Source organism: Molossus molossus, unplaced genomic scaffold (genome assembly GCF_014108415.1).
Source record: "Molossus molossus isolate mMolMol1 unplaced genomic scaffold, mMolMol1.p scaffold_m16_p_2, whole genome shotgun sequence".
Lineage (NCBI taxonomy): Eukaryota > Metazoa > Chordata > Mammalia > Chiroptera > Molossidae > Molossus > Molossus molossus.
In genome coordinates this window covers 40312101-40335025 of record NW_023425355.1, presented here as the reverse complement: position 1 = coordinate 40335025, position 22925 = coordinate 40312101, and the positions used below count along the sequence as shown (strand labels likewise).

Here is a 22925-nt window from a genome sequence, read left to right as displayed (position 1 = left end):
TGCCTCACTTGGGAAAGTTTGAATCTCTGAGGAGGGGGCTTCTGCTTTTTCCCACAGCTCTGAGAAGGAGCACACTGGTCACTGTCCTTTGTGGTTGCAACTCAGCAAAAATTTTGAGTGGTCTCCAAATCCTGGTTGTCCCCACAGAGTTCTAGCCCAGTCTGCCCTCACTCTGCCGTAACCCCCAAGTGAGTGGCTGTGGATATTTTAGCACTCTGACATGGCTCTCTGTGCTGTGGAGAGAACTTGGTCTTTTTTCCCCAAGGATGCTGCTCACAAATAAGACTGTTGCTCTCCGTGGGCTCCCAGCTTTCCAACCTCTCACACCTTCACAGATTCTACCAGTGTCCCTGGTTATATGGTCCTGTCCTGTTGCTTTACTGTTGCTTTTTTGAGAGGATTTGCCTTTATTTTAGTTGTAATTCCTGTTTGGACAATTGTATGTGTAGTTTCCATTCACTCCGCCTCCATTTTCACATCCTCTATGCCTATCTTGTGTGCAGGTGGGTCACACAGGCCTCTGTGCCCCCCCCCCACACACACACACACACTGCAGGTCTCATGGGCAGGCAGCTAAATCTCACCAGTCCCTCTTGGGCTCTGACTTCCCACTGCTCTGGTGGGCTACTGGGTGGCACAGGCTTCTTTTGCCCCAGCACCCCGCAGGACCCATGGGAAGCTGGATCACACCAGTCCCTCTTGGGCTCTGGCTTCCCACTGCTCTTGTGAGCTGCTGGAGTACACAGGTCTCTGTGGAGCCCAAGGTCCCACCGTTGGTGGCTGGGGAGTGCTGCTGCCCTGTGGGGCTCAACTCCTGCTCAGTTTTTGCTCTAGTTTTTGAGGATGGGTCACAGCTGTAGGTCTGTTCTTCTGTTGCCTGAGGATGGATGTCTGCTCCCCAGCCTATATTGCTAGGGGTATATCTGGACTCTGATTGGGCTGCTACTGTGGGGAATGTTGCTGGACTCCTGGCTGTCCATGGCTTCCATGACCGGCACCTTGGGACTTCTACTATTGTGCACTGGTCTGTGTTGACACAGAGTGTCCACTGGTCTGATGGTGCCAGGTGTGCTGGTGAGCCCAGGTTGCTGGGCCCTAGCCGCTCCCACTGCCTCTTCCCAGGGAAGACCGGGATTTTCCAAAATGGTGGGACCTCCCCATGGTGCAGGGAGAAGGGCCCTGAAGAGCCCCTTACTGTGGTAGCCGGCCTATCCAATGCACAGCACAGAAACTTTCTGCTCCTTGGCTCTTCACTGCTCGGGTTTGGTCTTCCAACTTTACGTCCACTCACACTCTCACACACTAGCTTACTCTCTCACACACTCACCCTCCCTCTGGTCCTGCCCATCACCATCTTCTAAAGTGGCTGTCTTGACTCCATTGTGTGCTCTTGCTACCTTTGTAAAATATTAACTGAGGATAATGTCTTGGGTCAATTTCTCTGTACTGTTTTATTGATCTATATGCGTGTTCCTGTGCCAGTACCAGGCTGTTTTGATTATAGTAGTTTTGTAGTATAACCTGATATCTGGTATTCTGATCCCACTTACTTTGTTCTTCTTTTTCAAGATTGCTGTGGCTATTTGGGATCTTTTATGGTTCCATACAAACTTTTGAAGTATTTGTTCTAGTTCTGTAAGATGTTGTTGGTATTTTAATGGGGATTTCATTGAATCTATAGATTGTTTTGGGTAGTATGAACATTTTAATGATGTTCATTCTTCCAATACATGCACAAGGTATGTGCTTCCACTATTTTATGTCTCTTTCTATTTCTTTTTTTAATGACCTGTAGTTTTCTGCAAATAGGTCCTTTACTTTTTGGTTAAGTTTATTCCTAGGTATCTTAATTTTGTTCCCACAATGGTAAATGGAATTGTTTTTTAGTTTCTATTTCTGTGAGTTCATTATTGGTGTATAAAATGCCATCGATTTTTTTATATTAATTTTCTATCTTGCTACATTGCCAACTTCATTTGTTAAATCTAGCAGATATTTGGTGGACTCTTTAGAATTTTCTATGTACAATATTATGTCCTCTGCTAATAATGACAGTTTCACTTCTTCCTTTCCAATTTGAATCTCTTTTGTTTTTTCTTCATGTCTGATTGCTGTGGCTAAGAATTCCAGTACCGTTAAATAAGAGTGGTAAAAGTGGGCATCCCTGTCTTGTTCCTGTTCTTATGGTAAATGCTTTCAGTTTTTGCCCATTGAGTATGATGTTGGCTGTAGGTCTTTCATATATGGCCTTTATTATGTTGAGATATGATCCCTCTATTCCCAGATTGCTGAGCATTTTTATCAGAAAGGGGTGCTGGATTTTGTCCAATGCTTTTTCAGCATCTATTGATATGATGATATGATTTTTATTTTTCATTTTGTTTATGTGGTGTATCATATTTATTGATTTGCAAATATTGTACCATCCCTGCATCCCTGGGATGAATCCCACTTGGTCATGGTGAATAATTTTTTTGATATATTGCTAGACTGATTTGCTAGTCTCTTGTTGAGGATTTTGGTATCTATGTTCATCCAGGATATTGGCCTCTTCTTTTGTTTCTTTGTAGTGTCTTTATCTGGTTTTAAAATTAGAATCATGTTGGCCTCATAAAACAAGTGTGGAAGTCTTCCTTCTTCTTGAGTTTTTTGGAATAGTTAGAGGAGAACGGGTGTTATTTCTTCTTTGAATGTTTGGTAAAACATTCCTGTGAAGCTGCCTGGCCTGGGATTTTGTTTTCTGGGAGAGTCTTGATTACATCTTCAATATATATATATTTTTTAATCCTCACCCAAGGACATTTTTCAATATTTTGTTCAGATAGAGTAGGAGGGAGAGAGAGAGAAGCATCAACGTGAAAGAGACATATCAATTGGTTGCCACCTGCATGACCCAACCAGGGCCGAGGACAAATTGCAACCCAGGTATGTGCCCTTCACGGGAACTGAACCCGGGTCTCTCTGGACCACACACCAATGCTCTAACTGCTGAGCCAAACTGGCCAGGGCCATCTTCAATTTTTTTTAGTTATTATTGGTTTGTTCATGTTTTCTATCTCTTCTGCGTTCAGTATTGGAAGACTATGTTTCTAGAAATTTGTCCATTTTGCTTAGATTGTCCTATTCATTGCCATATAATTGTTCATGGTATATGTTAACCATCCTTTGTCTTTCTGTGGTGTCAGTTTTTACTTTTTGTCTTTCATTTCTGATTTTGTGTATTTGGATTCCCTTTCTTTGCTATAGTGGCAGAGGTGAGTAATTACAACAGAAAGCACATGGCCTACAATGCCTAAAATAATTTTCTCTGTGTTCTTTGCAAAAAGTTTGCTGACTCCCTTCCCTGCCTGCTCTACCCACCATATCAAATAGTCTCTTGTATGTAGACTTTAGAGTTAGAGCTGAGGTCAAACTCTGATTTTGCCATTTATTAACAATGTGCCCTTGGACAAGTCTTTTTACTTCCTTTGTGCCTCAGTTTCCCCATCTTTAAAATGGAAATATTAATATTGTAGATTTCTTAGCCTTGTTGTGAGGATTAAATGATATACTATGCACGAGAAGTTGTTATCACAGTATTTGGATGCCTGGCACATTGTAAACTCTTTAAAATGGTAGTTAAATTATTTGGAGTGGTAATGACAACACATAGAATGTAGCTTTGTGCCTGGCACATGGTGAATATTCACTTAAACACCAAATATTTGTATTTATTTTATTCTTATTCTTGCCAACTTCTCTAAGGCCATCTCGTGCTTAAGAAAAGTCTGAAGTTTAGAGCCAGTGATAGAGGTGTGGGCTTGAGCAGGACAGGGCAGTGAACACAGTGGTTCTAACCCAGAGAAGTGTTGACAGCAGATGATTTAGTCTGGAACAATCTGCTTAATGCTTAATGAATGAATCAGATTATAAAACCAATTGAGATGTGTGAGTGAGAGAGCAAGAGCAAGCATTCCCAATTCTGTGAGTGTGTGTGTATGTGTGTGTCTTAGTATGTATGTGTGCATGTGTATCTTCAAAATCCTTCTTCCAGAGACAGCATTTCCGGTCAGGCCATGAATTCCAAGGGACCAGACGTGATACCAGACCGGAGTGGTACCTGCTTGGCCTAGAAGTTATTTCAACAACAGTGGTCAGCTTAAAATACACTGACTGGAAAAGATACAAAAATGGCACGGAGTGAATGGAAGCTACACAGACCATCTCCCAGGACCAAACAGGAATTACAACTAAAATAAAGACAAATTGTCAGGAAAAAGCAACAGTAGAGAAGCTTGTGACGATCATATAATCAGGGACACTGACTCAATACTAGTAGAATTGCAGAGGCATGAGAGGGGGGCTGGGAGCCCATGGACAGCAGTGGCCTTAGCTGTGGGCAGCGCCCTCAGGGTTAAACTCCCAAGTGGCTCCACAGCGCAGAGCCGGGACAGAGCACTAAAATAGCCACAACCACTCACCTTGGGATCCGGCAGAGGGAGGGTGGATAGGAGTGGAACTTTGTGGAAACACTCAGGGATTGGAGGGTGCTCAGAGCCTTTGCTGAGTTGTGGCCACACAGGAGTCCTTCCCAGAGAGAACTCTATCAAAGATGAGATAAAGAAAATGTAGCTAAGCAAATTATCAGAGGTAGAGTTAAGAGCCATGATCTTGAGGAAGCTTAACAGCATGAGTAAGGAGATCAGCATCATGAGTAAAGATATAAAAACATTGAAAATCAACAAATTGGAAACAAAGAATGAAATAGCAAAAATAAAGAACACATTAGAAGGACTAACCAGCAGAGTAGAGCAAGCTGAGGACTGGATCAGTGAATTAGAAGACAGGGTAGAAAAAAATCAACCAATAAAAAAAACAAAAGGAAAAAAAATTTTTTAAATAGGAAGATAGCTTAAGAGAACTGTGGGAAAACTGGAAATGTAATAATATTTGCATCATAGGAGTCCCCAAAGAAGAAGAAAAAGGGGAAGAGTTACAGAAAATATTTGAAGAAATAGTGACAGAAAACTTTCCTAACTTGGTAAAGGAAGAATGTATTCATGTTCTGGAAGCACAGAGAGCACCAAGTAAAAAGAACCCAAACAAGCCCACACCAAGACACATAGTAATCAAAATGCCAAAAATTCAAGACAAAGAGAGAATCCTAAAAACAGCAAGAGAGAAGCAACAGGTTATCTACAAAGGAAACCCCATAAAGCTCTCATCTGACTTCTCAACAAAAACACTACAGGCCAGTGGCATGAAGTAATCAAGGTCATGAAAAACAAAGATCTGAATCCAAGACTATTTTATCCAGCAAGGCTATCATTCAAAATAGAAGGTCAAGTAAAGAGCTTGCTTTCTACCCCCCCCCCAAAAAAGGCTAAAAGAATATATTGATACCAAACCAGCATTGCAAGATATGCTAAAAGAACTGCTATAATTAATAGAAAAAATGGGAAGGAAAATATAACCACACTAAACAAAAATGGCAATAATTAAGTACATATCAATTATCACTTTAAATGTGAATGGACTGAATACTCTGATAAAAAGTCAAAGAGTAGCTGACTGGATAAGAAAGCATGACTCAAATATACGTTGTTTAGAAGAGACCCACCTCACAACAAAAGACTCACATAGGTTCAAAGTGAAGAAATGGAAAAAAATATTTCAAGTAAATGGAAAAGAAAAAAAAAGCTGGGGTAGCAATACTCATATATGATAAAGTAGATTTCAAAATGAAGAACATAACTAGAGACAAAGAAGTCCACTGCATAATATTGAAGGATCTATCCAACATGAAGGTATAACCTTGGTAAACCTATATGCACTCAATATAAAAGCACCAACCTATATTAAATATCTTCTGGAGGACTTCAAAGGAGAAATCGACAGCAATACAATCATAGCAGGGGACTTCAACACCCCACTGACATCACTGGATAGATCTTCTGAACAAAAAATTAACAAGGAAACACAGACTCTAGATGAAGCGCTAGATCAAATGGATTTAATAGATATCTACAGAGAATGACAACCCAAAACTTCAGAATTCACATTCTTCTCAAGTGCACATAGGACATTTTCAAAGATAGACCACATATTAGGGTGCAAACTAAATTTCTACAAGTTCAAGAAGATTGAAATCATATCAAGCATCTTTTCAGATCACAATGGCATGAAACTAGAAATAAACTGCAACAAGAATATGCAAAGACATTTGAACACATGGAGGCTAAATAGCATGTTATTAAACAACAAATGGGTGACTGAGGAGATCAAGGAAGAAATTAAAATCTTCCTGGAAACCAATGAAAATGAACACACAACAACACAAAATATATGGGATGCAGCAAAAGCAGTTCTGAGAGGGAAGTTCATAGCACTACAGGCCTACCTCAAGGAAAAAGAAAAATCTCTAATAGACTATCTAACCTCACAACTTAAAGACCTGGAAATCAAAAAAACAAACAACAAAACCCAGAGCAAGTAGAAGGAAGTAAATAGTAAACATCAGAGCAGAAATAAATGACACAGAGACCAAAAAAACAATTCAAAGGATCAATGAAACAAAGAGCTGACTCTTTGTAAAGATAAACAAGATTGATGGACCCTTAGCTAGACTCACCAATAAACAAAGAGAGAGAAGCCAAATGCACAAAATCAGAAATAGAAGAGGAGAAATAATAACTGACACCACAGAAATACAAAGGATTGGGAACAAATATTATGAACAATTATACGGCAACGAATTCGACAATCTAAGTGAAGTGGACAAATTTCTAGAAACATAGTCTCCCAAAACTGGGCCGGGAAGACATAGAAAATTTGAACAGACCAATAACAACTAAGGAAATTGAAGAGGTAATGAAGACTCTCTGTAGATGAATGGATTAAATAGCTGTAGTACATATATACAATGGAGTACTATGCAGCTGTAAGAATGAAAGATCTTTTATCCTTTGAGATGACATGGAGGAACCTGGAAAGTATTATCCTAAGCAAAACAAACCAAACAGAGAAAGACTAGTATCATATGACCTCACTTATTTGTGGAATATAATGAACATAACAGTCTGAGGAATGGGGTAGTCGTAGAGACGTGGAAGTGGGGTACAGACTGACAATCCCCAGAACAGGGGGTGGTGGGGTGACAAAGAGATAAACCACAGAACTTATATGCATATATGCATAACCGATGGACAGGGACAACAAAGTCGGTTATGGGGTGGAAGGGATGGGGAGGAGGTTGTCAATGGGGAAAAAATGAGAAACATCTGTAACAAAAATAAATTAAGTTATTAAATTAATAAAACATAATAAAAAAAATAGTATAAAAAATATTTTCTGCCATGGGTTCAACATGTGAATCAGGCACAAGCCATGTAATTATTTTGACAGCTGTAGGAACAAAAGTTGTGTACAATAGACTGGTAAGGAGCTAGGGAGATTATTCTCTTCACTGAATGAATGAAGACAGAGCTCTGCTGAGATGAGATCAAAGCCATTTTGCTAGTTGTCTGGGGGAGCACTTTCCAATAAATCTGACATTATTCCTATCAAGAATTATCCTTTGTCTTTCTCTATTTGGCTTGTTTCGCTTAGGATGACACTCGTGGAAGTGGGGTACACCCCCAAAAGAGGGGGTGGTGGGGGAGAGATAAACCACAGAACTTGTATGCATGTATGCATGAACAATGGACATGGACAACAAAGCTGGGGATGGGGCGGGGAAGGATAGGGAGGGTAGAATCAGTGGGGGAAAAAGGAGAAACATTGGTAACAAAAATGAATTAATTAATTAAATTTTAAAAAAAGAATTATCCTTTGGAGGGGCAAAGAGCTATTGAGCCACTCCATTTAAAACACAGCTTTATGCCAAAGAAAAAAGAGTCATGACTTTTCCAAAAGTCCTATGCAGCAGTAAAGAAAAAAAAAAATTAATTTTCACCTCTTATCTGGGAGCATTGGAGAAATGAAGCATTGTAAAGAATACAAACAAACAAACTGCAGTAGGGGCCCTAGGAAATTTACCAAGAAAAGATTTATACATATTCAAAACATAGGTCCCTAAAGATCTAGCCTGGGGCTAAACCAGGTAGCTAAGATCTTCAAGGTTTCCCTCATGTTCCTAGCTATGCATCATTCCTCCTGCCTTTCCTAGCTGCTACTCAGGAGCCCAGACCTAGGAGGGTCCCATAGCTTCTGCACTTTGCTGGCAAAGAGGTCCCTTATAGCTAACATGATATACTCACTTTAAACTCATAAGGGTAGTTAGTAGTTTCATGTATTCTACTTCCTAAAAACATGCCTTAACCCAATATAATAAGTGATATGGGGATTTCAATTACTGTGGTAAGGCTAATGGGGATGATACTGGGAATACCAGTTTTCTGCAGGCCTCAGATCATACCATCTATGGATTGCCAGCATTCAGTGTTTAAGAGTTTGGTCTATGTTCAGCTATGGTCGGGCTCCAGTCCTGGCTCTACCACTTACCAAGAATGTAAGCTTTGGTTCAGTCCCATCATCTGTAAAATGGGTATGATATTAATATTTGCCTTTAGGGTTGCTGTGAGATGATGTATGTGAAAATCTGGTACAGTCACTGGCACACTATAAGAGCTCAATAGATGGTAGTTAATCTGACTATGTTAAGAATGGCTCCTAGTTGCAACTCCTAAAAGACTTGAGTTAGCCACCAGACTTCACCCGCTACATACACTAAGGAAAGAAGGCTTTGGAAATAGAGGGTTCTGTAAAGATTCATCCAGCACAGATTTATTTATTCACTCATTCAAAAAATATTTATTCAGTGTTTACCTTGTGTCAGGCATTTAGCAAAATATTGGGAATATAATAAAAACTAATACATGCTCCCAGTCCTTGAGCATTACCCAGTCTTCTCTGGTTTTTAAGAAGCTTCTCTAATTTCTCATACTTTGTTGTTGTTGTTGTATTTGAACCCCCCTAAAGAGGAAATTAGAAAGGACTCTTTTGCACTTACCCACACACAGATACAACATTACTCTGGCAAATCAGGAAGCATGAGTCTTCCAAATTTGTTATTTTTCAGAACTGACTTGGCTATTTTGCCTCCATTATATTTTCATATGAATTTTTTGATCATCTTATCAATTCATGCAATAAAATTCCTGGGGTTTTGATAGGGATTGCATTGGACTTGTAGAACAGTTTGGGGTGTATTGCCATTTTAACAATATTAAGTCTTCCAAGATTTAATAAACCCTTACTGTGTGCTAAACATAGTTCTAAGTGGTTCATATATAGTAACAGATCTCCTCACAGCAACTGTATATGATAGATGATATTATCTCCATTCTTCAAAAGAAGACTTTAAAGAACAGAAGAAACCAAGGCAATCTAGCTCCAGAGTCTATCCTCTTAACTACTCTACTATATTGCTTTACACACACACACACACACACACACACACACACACACATACACAATCACTTATGGCTCTCCATTGCTCTTAAAATAAGTCATACTATCTATAATGACCTATAATTTTGATCTTCTGTAACGGCTTCCTACATCTCCAACCTCTTCTCTTGTCATTCCCAAGAGCATGCATCCCAGACTGCTTTAGTCCCATGTACAAGACAGGCTTTTTCACCTCTATGTCTTTAGTCACATTATCCCCTTTTCTTTGGCTATTTACTCCCTTTCTTTCTCCTCCCCTACATCAACCCAACTTCTAAAAACCCTTTAATGCTCCACTGAGGTAGTGCCTCCTCCAAGAAAATTTTGCTGAGCAGTCTATATTTGCCCCTCTTTTGTGCTCTCATTTTGCTTTGTTCATATCCACTTTGGTGTCCTTACTATTACTGTTTTATAACTGTCTTTTTCTTATACATCTCTCTTCACCAATAGACTGCGTGCTCCCAGTGCTTTTCCCCGTTGCATTCAAACATCTTGCTTTACCCTTCAACTTTTCTTTACTTTTTTCTAGGACTTTTTTTATCCCAGCTTTTAGCATAGGCTATAATGCCAAGAAGAGTAGAAAAAGACTATAGAATTTTTTCATTTTGTGTGTAAATGTATGAAAAGATGTGAAGACATAATGCTGATCAGGAACATCTTTAGAGAAATTGAGATCACATGATAAAAAAAAATTTAGAGCTTAGTTTTGTAATAATAAACTGCTTTAGGGTAGCCTAGATCCCCAAATAAATGGCTCAAACACAGTAATGTAGCATTCCAAGATAGGTATTCTTTTTTTTTTTTTTTTTATCCTCACCCGAAGACATTTTTTTGATATTTTGTTCAGATAGAGTGGGAGGGAGAGAGAGAGAGAGAGAAACATTGACGTGAAAGGGACACATCAAGTGGTCGCCACCCACATGACCCATCCAGGGCCGGGGACAAACTGCAACCGAGGTACGTGCCCTTAGCCGGAACCGAAGCTGGATCTCTCCAGACCGCAGGCCGATACTCTAACCGCTGAGCCAAACCGGCCAGGGCCAAAGATAGGTATTCTTGGTGAGCAGGATAGTTTTCCTCCATGTGGTCATTGGGAGACATAGGCAGGCAGAACTCCCTAAATCATCTCGAGTTACAGCATCCATCAGCCAGAAAGGGGAAAGAACATGGAGGAGCATACATGGTAGACCTCTACAGGCAGGCCTAGAAGTACCACTCATCATTTGTCTGAACATTCCATTATCCAAAACGTAGTCATGTGGCAACACCTTATTGCAAAGGAGAGTGAGAGGTGTAGTCCAGCTGTGCACTCAAGAAAGAGAAATGGTTTTGGTGGAGAAGGTAATGACCTTCATAAATATATTAACAGTACAGTTGGGTAAATGAGATATATAGTGTAACTCTGTTTACTCTTTAATTTCCCATGGGTAGCTATAGTAGTCAAATATTTAAAGTCATGGCTGACAGTTAAGTCCCTTATTGAGTTGCTTACCAAAAAAAGAGTTGCTGGAGGGTGACTTGCAATGTTGATGATTCCTTAACTATTAATCACTGATACTTTGTAGATTTATTTTAAGTAAAATCCTAGCTGAGTTGTATACATGTTTTAATATTGGCCCCAAAATGTATTTATCTCCTTTGCATGTCTAGAATAGAATGTGTGTTAAATAAATGGCAAAGTAGCAACCTGATTGATTGCTAGCCAACCAAGAAGTACTCAGAACCAACGGGGGAAAAAGACAAAATAAAAAAAGGAATTCATTTCCATTGCAAACCATAGCCATAGGCATGAGTTGATTCCCTGCCAATTTGTGTTTGCCCAAAGTGCACATTTGTTGATGACCTCACATAGGCTAGGGGAATGCATTTGAAATAAAATATCCCCATGATTCTCTGCTAAGAGGCATGTAAGTTCTCAGGAGAACTTTGTAAAACAGCTGCCCAAGCTCTATCTCCCACTATAGAGAGGCTCATTTATTCAGCCTGTGGTGCCACCTGGTAATATGGATTATTTCATGTTCCCTGGGTGATTCTGATGCAGAGTCATGTTTCAGGAACCATTTCTCTAACATAATGGGATATGGAATAGAGTGGCATGTCAAAGCACAAACCAAGCATAGTTATTTTGTTTAATACATGAAACAAATAATTACAAGAAAGATCTCATCTCATAGCCTGACATGTTGATCTATCTCTGGAGGTCAGACCCATACATGGAAATCTGGAAATTAGGCCTCTTTGGGGATTGGCCATGCAGCTGGCTGTAAACTAGGGAAGGTATTATGAATGTAGACTTCCTCCTAGTCATCTCAGATGCCTAAATTGTTCTCTTCTTTTCCCAGTTTGTTGCTCAGCCCAATTGCCAACAGTTGCTTGCCACTCTGTGGTATGATGGCTTTCCTGGATGGCGGCGGAAACACTGGGTAGTCAAGCTTCTGACCTGCATGACCATTGGGTTCCTGTTTCCCATGCTGTCTATAGCTTATCTGATCTCACCCAGGAGCAACCTTGGTCTATTCATCAAGAAACCCTTTATCAAGTTTATATGCCACACAGCATCATATCTGACCTTCCTCTTCATGCTTCTCCTGGCTTCTCAGCACATCGTCAGAACAGACCTTCATGTACAGGGGCCTCCTCCAACTGTTGTGGAATGGATGATATTGCCTTGGGTTCTTGGTAAGTCAAAGGGAGCAGGAGATATAGATAGACTGACTGCTGAGCCTATATAAAGGAACTACTGGAATAGGCAGTTGGACCAGCCCTGAACTAGGGCACCTTCCCTCTGTGCAGTGATCTAGTCCTTTTTTGGGAGTCTCAGAAATTTAGTTCCTTCTTCTCCAGTCCCTGGACACTCAGTATTGCCTGTTTTACAGTGAGATTGGCAGTGCCCCCAGGGCTTTTATCTGCTAACCTAACATCATCAAGGACAAAGAAGGTGTCTGTCAGGATCTTTAGAAGGAAAGCCAAGTGTCAGTCAGAATGGGCCTTAGGTAAATTGGGCAGGACATATGCTGATTAGTCAATGCCCTCTTCCCATAATTGGGAGGTGGGGCACTTTATCTATTTCTTTCTCATGGCTATTCCACACAATCCCAGTAGTCATTCAGAACAGACATCCTATTTGGATATTGATTTCACAATCAGGAGGGTACCTGGGAAATTTACACAATTCATGGTAAAAGCAGCCTTACCAATACTCTCTGGACATAATTAGATTGTACTGGACCCTCTAATGCATTGTCATCCTCCAAGTCTTTCCTACTTAAGCTGTGGTCCCCAGTCCAGCAATGTCAACATCATCTGGGAGCTTGTTAGACATACAGAATATCAAGTCTCATCCTGAATCTATAGAATCAGAATATGCATTTTAACATCATCCCTAGGCGATTTGTATGCACTTTAAAGTATGAGAAGCACTGCCTTAGACTACAGCCACATATTTTACTGCATTCCACATTCTAAGACATCTAAGCTATCAGGCAGAATTCCATGAAACCACCACACAATGAGAAGAGAAAGAGAAAAGAGGGTTCTAAATTATTTTAGGCCCCACTGCCAGGCTTCAGCCCCAACATAGAGCATTTTGGTTCATGGTCAACTTGCTCACCTCAAAACTCATTAAGAAATTTTTCTGCTAGCTTATATTAGAAACTAAGGACTATGGAATAATATTGACCTAATTAATTTACTGATGAAATTACTCCCACTCTAAAATGGAAAGAGGGTATAATTTGGCACCCAAAATTATAACAGCATTCCAGTAACTATAGTAACAATGTTAAAAGTGAGTAGTAGCCACAAGTGTAACATGTCTGCAGATTCAGGTAAAGCCTATCAGGTTTGGTAAGTTCAAGAGCAGGAGGTGATATAGAAAAGAAAAAGAGGTAAATGATTACTACTTCTAGGGGCTTCACTCCACTGACCCCAATTGACTCATTTATTTCATCTCGTTACCTGGGGGAATCCTACTATGATGACTATTCTGACCCTGTGAAGAAATAAACCTTTTGCTGTCATTCTTCAGGTTTTATTTGGGGGGAGATTAAGGAAATGTGGGATGGTGGATTTACTGAATACATCCACGACTGGTGGAACCTGATGGATTTTGCAATGAACTCACTCTACCTGGCAACTATTTCCTTGAAGATTGTGGCCTATGTCAAGGTAACTCAGAATGTCTGGCATTTTTCCTAAGCACTGGGGACATAAAGAGTTTAAGGGAAAAGTACTGATGACAGTCCCATCCATGTGGGAAATCACCATATAAACATTCTTTTAATAGTTTTTAAGTAGTGTCCACTTAAGCAAAGAAAGTGGAGAATAGAGGAATTTGCAAATAAATCCTTAGCTTTTTAAACTCTTAGAGTAAAATAGTTTTCAGCCACCCATCCATCCAGTAAGTGTTTAAATCCTCTCTACAATATATTTTCCAAGAAGATGGCCCACTGATGCTTGCATGGGACAGGGACAAAAAAAGTCACTAAATTTACTATTTACAAAAGCTTCTCTCCACCCTTGTCACTTCAATAAAAAGTGCTTCCTCTATATTTTTCTAATATTTTCTTGTGACACATTCATTAGTAATCCTTTTTCCTTGTGGGATCAAAGAGAACAAGGCTGTTCCTTCTCCATAATAGTGCTTCAAATATGAAGTTATCTCTCCTTAACCCACTGAATTGTCTCTTCTCAAAACTAAATATTAACACTTCCTCAAGTGTTCTTCATGTGACATATAGTACAACAGTAGAAACTTCACTGCATGAGATATAGACCTTTAATTGTCTCTGTTTCCCTCATCACATCCACCATCAGGATGATCATTCAAGCTGTTATAAATTTAGCTTCTGAGTATCATCCAAACTACGTCTCTCTACCAGTTCAGATAATGTACACATACACACACACTCACACACACACACACACACACACACACACACACACACACCACCCTGATGCTTTTCCTGCACATTATACAACCTGAATTATCCTGAAAAAAAAGTTTCATATCTAGCTCTTGACATTAGGTAGTCACAGGTTTCAAGTTCAAGTTTGATTCTCATTAGAAAATGGAATGGCCATCCTCTTTCTACCTTGAGTTGAACTTCTCCAGTATGAGGAAAGGCTGATGATTCAGTCTCCAAGATTATCTAGTCACACATGCTTTTTAGCACTAAATTCCACATTAATTTTTAGAATGGGAATATGGCTATCCCCCAAATCTTCAACAACTTTCTTTATTTTTATATCCATAATATGCATATTGCATAAATTTTAAGATATTGCGAGTTAGTTATATGGAGCATGAATATTGAATGCAATTATGAAACATTTTTTAAGAAGCCTAAGGGTATGCATTATACTTGTGGTGATCATTTAACACATACTTACAACTTCCTTATACAAGAAAAAGCTGGTGAGGAAATGTTTGAATCTCTGGTTAATGTGCCTGGATGAAATCCATATCATTCTGGCACTGTGCTGACTAAGTAACACTGTTTGCCTAAAAAAATATGTTTTTTCCTTTGGAAGTGGTATTTATACACTGGAGGGACAATAAATTATCAATCTAGAGATTGGTGGTTTTTTCTTAAATAAGAAAGTCTAGAAAACAGGATCAAGAAATTGATTAACTATTGGGGATACAAAAATGTACCTATAGATGCCCAGTATTAGCTAACCATATAACCTGTCCAGCTTCACTGGTAAAGCTTCCAAGGAGCTAGACACTTCCCCAGCAAATAGTGTAAGGATACATCAGCTCTGCTAAGCTGAGTGAATGCATCTAACTGAAAAACACTTAACCACAAAGGAGACATTTGCCAAGAACCTGGAGTCCTTCTATAAAAAAAAGAAATTTTACAAAGCAAAGCATGCCACATGCAGACTTCAGATTTGCAATGAGAAATTATAAATTGGCAGTCTAGTCTATTCATTCACAGAGCACACCAGCCTGAGACGAACTTGTTCTAAGTACCACATAGGCTGAGCCAACCCTGATGGGGACACTGTTGTACTGAGGAAGTAAAGAAGAAAAATGGGATAAGAGGGCCTTAAAGAGCATCCTTTATTAGAGTGAAAAACTAGTTAATAATAATTTTATATATATATATATATATATATATATATATATATATATATATATATTCTACCTCACATGGTCTACAACAGGAACCAAAAGACACACACTAAAGTACTCAAAAGGAACACATAAGGTTGGTTCTCAGTGCCCCCCAAATATCCCTACAAATGAAGAATAATTGCCCTTTTGTCCTGTAGGATAGCACCAACTACGTTTATTCTACCACCACCTTACTTCCATATGTACAGACTAAAACTGAATTTTGATACCCATTGAATTGTAATTCTTTCTTTAGCCAGTACTTGGCTGCACACACACACACACACACACACACACACACATCCTTGTTATGATTGAGTCCTCACATTAGGCTGTCCCTTTTGATTTGACCAAATGTAACTTACTCCCCCTTTGGAAGGCATGGAGGCCAATTTTAAAGATGCATTCCATCTAAAAAAAAATATAAGAAAAATCCCTTGCCTCTCAACATCACTAACCAACAGTCAGGAAACCTGAATTTAATCCCTGCTCTGTTATTCACAAACTGGATTATGATAGATCATCCTTCTACCTACTCTGAGCCTTAGATTGTGGCTCTGAAAAATAAAATTGGACTAGATCTATGGCTCCCGATCTTTACAGTTTTCCACAGAACTACACCTTGAAGTTAAAACTTATGCAGCAATTCAATATATTAAATAGCTTAAAGGGTTGAATTTGGATTGAGGAATGGGTCTTCCAGGCCTCCTCTTTGGCTCCCATATTGGCCACCAGATGCCTCCACTGAACCCTCAGGTTTCAAGGAGCACAGTTGGAAAATGACCAGTGTTGGATCAGGGTTCAGAAAACTATGGTCTGCAGGGCAAATTTGGCCTTCTGTCACATCCATTTCTTTATATACTGTCTCTTAGTTTTATAAGAAATGAGTTGAGTAATGGTTACAGGGACTATATAGTCCACAAAGCCAAAAGTACAGGGTAAGGCAAACATAGGTTTACAGTTGTTTGTATGGAAAATAATACAATAATTAATAAATAATAACATAAGAATAAACTCTGTGTTTCATGTACTTAAAACTACAAACCTACTTTTGCCTCACCGTGTATGTACTATCTGGCCCTTAATAAAACATTTTTGCTGACCTCCATATTAAATGAGTTCCAAATTTATTCCCTCGTCTCACATTTTATAATATATTTCTCCAAAGGTATATGCAAAGCATAGATTTGCCACAAGAATCATCTTTCACACTTCAGAGTATTCTGCAAATTTAGACTCACCATCCCATGGGCAGCAGACTTCCCTGTAGTTTCACTTGTGGCTGTGAAGAGAAAAAAAAAAAAAAAAACCCTCAATCATGAGCTATACATGTTCCAGTTAATAATATCTGGTTTTAAAACATAGGTCTGTTTTCTAATCAGCAAACAGTCTCTGTCTTTTATATATACCTCAAAACATTTAAAGGCCTATCTACCATATGTGCTGTAATATAAGTAACATTTAATAAAAATATCGCTATACTGTTTAGAGACCTGAGTTTTAGTCCTGGATCTGCCATCAACTTGCTGTGTGATCTTAAACAAGTCACTCTGCCTCTCTGTATTTCAGTTCCTCCACTTGTATACCAGGCATAACAGTGCCCAACCCTCCACAGAAATGCAGCAAATTATTTTGGGAAGGAAAAATGTAGAGATACAAGATTTGGCCAAGAATGTATAAAAGTGATGGGCTAACTAAAGTCTATCTGAAGCACAAGCAGAATTGTGGCAAAGTTTCTCCAAACTCCTGACAGTAAAGAATATTGGATATACAAAAATGATTTTAACAACACTAGTTTCCTCAGTTGTTAAAACTAAAGCACATTTTAGAAATGCTAACAATATAATTTGGCCCCCGATGCAACATTTTCTCAGGAAATGTGTTTACATTTAGTCCTGAGAAACTGTGATATTTAGATGAGAGCTAAAGGCAATATGCTTCAGATTGAATCCCAAGCCATATCTACTTCTGTCTTGGGAAGGTGATAAGCATATCCTTGTATTTCCATAACATCTCCCCTTATGGAGTACATAGACTTTCACATATGGATACATAATCACAAACGTGTGTAGTGGGTAGGAGTAGCTATTATCCTCATTCTGTGGTGAAGTTGAGAGATAAAGGCAAATTCCTGTTTTTGTTTTTAGAAAGTAAATTTGCTCTTTAATGGGGCATGGGATGGAGGACTGTTCCCATAGGAAAGGGGTTAGGGTTTCAGAGGCACATTCCCTTGCAGGCTAAGTTGTGTCTGGCCTCCTGGATCTGGCCCTGCAGCTCACAGGCAGTATCCTCAAAGGCGAGGAGGGCGAGAGCAATGGCTGAGCATTCCTGAAGCAACCATGACAAAATTAGCACAGTGGCTCTGCCTAGGTGGCCCTGTTCATGGGAACCCTGAACCTGGAGCTGGGAGGTCCTCTGGCTACTGCCCAACTGCTTGCTGGTATCTGCCAGCTGCTATGCCCTGGGCACTGTGGGCTATTGTGTGGACACTTTTCACAAGAGGTAAAGATACTTTTAGGTGACAAAGTTCAATTGAACCTTAGGTCTCACAATTAAGCCATCTTTCTACAAGGCTGGACACCCACTATTTTAGGAGCTGGAAGTCCATGAACAGGCTGAAAAATGGATAATAACCCCAGAAATACTGGCTCTTCTCTTCCTTCAACCCCCTAGTTTTTCATTTGTGTTAGACAGACATTCAAACTTGTAGACCTGTCAAAGGAACAATACAATACATCCATTCACCACCGTGTGGACAGTACTAAATTCACTACGTGGAAAATTGACATGCCATTTGTAATAATATGGAATACATTACAGACTACAAAAACTTTAGCAGAAAACTCTGAGTAATGACCCTCTAAGGATGCTTCAAAAACCTCAAACTGCAATCATTAGGTAAATCAGGATGAACACTGCACACTGAGGCTGAACCTATCCCTTGTCCTTCAGTAACAACTTCTCCGTGATGCTCAGAACAAAATGGAGGGAGGGGGCAGTTGAGGAGGTAAATCTGATTTGAAGTCTCATTAGGAAGCAGAGTAGTTTGTCCATACCACCTTGGGTATACCAGTGGCTCAGTTTCAGTGACACTTCCCAACAATCTGGCAAACTCAGAAAATGTCTGTTGACAAACCACAGGTGGTTGCTCCAGATGATTGCTTCAGAATTGATTTTTCTGTGTCTATATCCTGGATATATATTTGGATGGGAGTAGAAGGAAGATAATTATTATCATCATGTATTGATTGGGTGGAGAGAAAAAAAACAAGCAGTGTCATGCATGGGGCCTGTTGTATAAATGAATGCTTAATGTTTACTTTGGTGGCTTTATTTGGGTACAGAAGACAGGAAAGAGGGGAACGTTTTATAAATGCTCACTGCACGTCTTATCTTGTGCACTTGTTTTTTTTTGTTGTTTTTTGTTTTTGTTTTTTTTCAGTATAATGGTTCTCGTCCAAGGGAAGAATGGGAAATGTGGCACCCGACTCTGATTGCAGAAGCGCTCTTTGCCATATCCAACATTTTAAGTTCATTGCGTCTCATATCCCTGTTCACAGCCAACTCCCATTTAGGGCCTCTGCAGATCTCTTTGGGGAGAATGCTGCTTGATATCCTCAAATTCCTCTTTATCTACTGCCTGGTCCTTCTGGCTTTTGCCAATGGATTGAACCAGCTTTACTTTTATTATGAGACCAGAGCGATCGATGAGCCGAACAACTGCAAGGGAATTCGATGTGAGAAACAGAACAATGCTTTCTCCACGTAAGACTCCCCCTCTCCTTTATGCCTTTTTCTGCCTTCTCCTTCTTTGCCCTATTTTCAGTCCAAAGCTTCATCACTGTCTTTTGACAGTGCAAACAAAGCTCACTAATGGATCAACCTGCAGGGTCTGAAGTGCAGGAAGGTTCTGCACTTGCTACAGAGGATTAGGAGAGGAGGTAGACTTAGGTGAAGGGAGCAAAGATATAAATACACAGCTGGGCTCCCAGGAATACATTTAGAGTTAAACTATTTTGGTAGCATGCCACATTTTTAAAAGAATTAATGAGAAGGGAGTAAATAATTCTTCACGCAAAAAAGCATCACTCACCAAGGAAATGAAACAGCAAGACTATTTCTCTGAGTAAGTGACTATGAAAGCTAACTTAACTACTCTGAACCAAGAACAAATAAAAAGGAAGGAATAAAACGTATCTTAATGCATCCTGTGATATTGTGATTTATAATAAGAAATATATACTTGGTCTTCATCCTGCCCTTTCTGGCACAGAGTTCCTAAAAGACTCTTGGAATTTCCTAAGTGAAGAGAGTGATGATGTGTCTTTGTTATGTTAATGGTGACTTTTGGAAAGCACCTAAGGATTGGGGCTGGTAGCCAATGGAGTTAACCATTTGATTAGAGGCTTCCAACTTACAGTCTCACCCCACAGACCTCCAGGGAAGGGAGAGCAGCTGGAGAATGAGTTTAATCATCAATGGCCAATTATTTCAACCTCTCATGCCTATGTAATGAAGCTTCCATAAAAACCCAAAAGGATAGATTTCTGAGAGCTTCTGGGTTGGTAGAGATTTCAGGAGAGTGGCATGTGCTCAGAGAGGGCATAAAAGCCCCACACTCTTTCCCCATATTTTACCCTATGATCTCTTCCATCTAGCTGTTCTTCAGTTATGTCCTTTTATAACAAACCAGTAATGTAGTAAGTAAAACGTTTCTCTGAGTTCTGTGAGATGCTCTAGCAATTTAATTGAACCCAAGGAGAGGGTTGTGGGAACCTCTAGTCCAGCAATTTTCAACTGATGTGCTGCAAGAAGCACAATGATATGCCTCAAGGATTTTTAAAACATGCAATACCTGACTACTTTGTCAGGGGCACTGACCTCTTTTCCCTTAGAGTATCAAATAAAAATAAAAAGTGACAACAGCCAACACAACAATAGCAGTCTGGTGTGAATGAATCAAATTTATACCTATTTTTGTTGTTAGATCAGCAAAAACTGTAATATATTTTTGGTGTTCTGCAGAATTTTAGTAATTAGCTTATGTGTACACATTGAAAATTGCTGCTGTAGTCTATAGCCAGTCAGTTAGAAACACACCTGAGATCTAAGGTAGGGGAACATGCAGTCTGGTGGGACTGAGCCCTTAACCCAGCAGTGTCAGAATTGAGTTGAATTGTAGGACCACCCAGATGGTATTGGAGAATTGATAGTGTGTGTGTGTGTGTGTGTGTGTGTGTGTGTGTGTGTGGAACCTACCCATACTCACACATTGGAATTGAGTTCAGAACCCCTTACTTGGTGTCAGAGAAGTGGGATTTGTTAGAATAACCATGGCTCACAGAAACATGCAGTAGTTTATGAAGAGAAAGGCAGGGGATGGTGAACCTTTGATCCCTGGATGACTGCCTAGTTACCCATGGCATGAAACTGCAGTTGTGCTATGATAAGTTACTAAAGGTAAAAGTAACCAATGGAGTTTAAAAAGGGTAGTAAACCCAACTCCACGTTGGCTCATTGGATATATAAGGAAATGCAAAATAATAGGAAGCATGCTAAACATACAATCCCTTGGTTATTGTTATTTGTAATAGCTAAAATGGAAATAAACAAAAGTGCTGGGCTGGGCCTTAATGCTAAACCAAGTTGAGACCTGGATCATTCTGAGCTTGGGCCACCAGCCTCAAAGCTGCCCCTAAGGGAAAATTATGCAGGGACAATAGAAAATACCTCTAAGATCTCTGGTCAGCAAGAAGTTTTCAATGCAGTGTGTGTGGGGGGGGGAGCGACACCAAGAAACTACTGAAACCAGGGAGTATAGAGTGAAGGAGTTGTTTCATTTTGTAGTTCAATATCATCAGCTTCCTGAAAAACCTTTACTGAAATGTATTATGAGAGTAACTAATTTGGGGAGTATGTATTTGTTTTAGACGGCTGCAGAGTGAAAGAGCATGTTTAGGTACATGCAGAACACACAACTCACTATAGAACAATGAGAGATGGCTACATATGATCCATACACATATGAGGTCATTTCTGAGGGAATGATACAGTTATAATTAACCTGGTTATTATTAACAGAAAAGGAGTAAAGGGGAATATAGATAATATAAACATGCCATTTACACAGCTTTGCCAGGAAACTGCAGTTAACACTCTCCAAGTCTACTCCTCACAGATTGATAGAGAAGGGACTGGACAGAAACAGTTTAGACACATACCCAATAAGGTCTGAGTGACATGGAAAAATTCTTACCTGCCATTTACACCTGGAAACAAGTCAGTGGCCAGAATAGGTGTGGTCATTGCAAGAGCATTAAATCTGAGATATTAAAGCTCCTAAACAAAAGAAGGCTCTCTCTCTCTTGCCGCTTGCACCTGACTCCTGGCTTTCGGGGCTCTAACACTCTGCAGTCCCCCCATGTGGTTCATAGCCATGTGGACTCCACACAGTGGACTAATGGACTGAATATAGCCTCATGCTCTGCTGGACTCAGCTTTACCATGGAACAAAAACTGTGGACACTGGCCCTACTTCTAACTTTGATGAATTCCAGCTACCGCTCTTCCAGGACTGGACTAAGGAAACTAGGACTTTTGAACCTGAGGAATGTAACCCCATGAAAATAAAGTATTTTACCACATCTTATCCTCCTGTGGGGGCCTTTGGAAATGCTTATTCCAGTGGCGCCCCAAGAACCCCACACCAACTAGTGGCAGAGAAATTCAATTCTCAAGTAACAGGAACAGCCAGCCTGGTGGACTGAACAAAAGCCATTAAGGTCTATTTACCCTGAGAATGGGGAGTTTCCATCTCCACATATAAATATGAGCCAATTAGAGCCCTCCAGATGAAGCAGTTAGTATGCTTCATATGTAAGACTTATGGGGCTGGCTTTATGATGACCAGGATATTCATCACTTAATATGCCCATTTCCCAGGTTATGGTAAATGCTATTGTTAAGGGGACCACTTTCCCATGGGCACCCCATGTAACCTTCCTGTTGCAAAACCCAGGAACAGTTGGGGAAGCCTTATCAAATTTTTTGTCTAAGCTTCCCCTCCTGGGTCTTACATGTGCTAGTGAAATAACATTAGGCTAATTAACAAGAGAGTAGGAAGAGGCTGAAAAGGTGGGAAGGTTTCAACACTTATTAAGAAATAAGGTGACCTCAGTCAGTGTTTCAGTTGGTTGGAATGTTGTCCCACACACCAAAGCTGGGAGAGTTCAAGTCCTGATCAGCACACATACCCATTTTGCAGGTTCAATCCCCAGTCAGAGTGCATGCAGGAGGCAACTGATTGATGTTTCTGTCTCACCTCTCTCTCTCTCTCTCTCTCTCTCTCTCTCTCTCTCTCTCTCTCTCTCTCTCT

General features: G+C 39.9%; 1 protein-coding gene across 1 annotated transcript in view; it reads left to right on the top strand.

Annotated features, from left to right (window-relative positions):
• TRPC5 (transient receptor potential cation channel subfamily C member 5) overlaps positions 1–22925 on the top strand; it is a 157993-nt gene that overhangs the window by 71675 nt on the left and 63393 nt on the right. The window contains exons 3-5 of the mRNA XM_036271288.1: positions 11772–12108; positions 13457–13596; positions 18993–19315. Coding sequence (XP_036127181.1) covers positions 11772–12108; positions 13457–13596; positions 18993–19315 — 800 coding nt within the window. The remainder of the gene's footprint in view (positions 1–11771; positions 12109–13456; positions 13597–18992; positions 19316–22925) is intronic.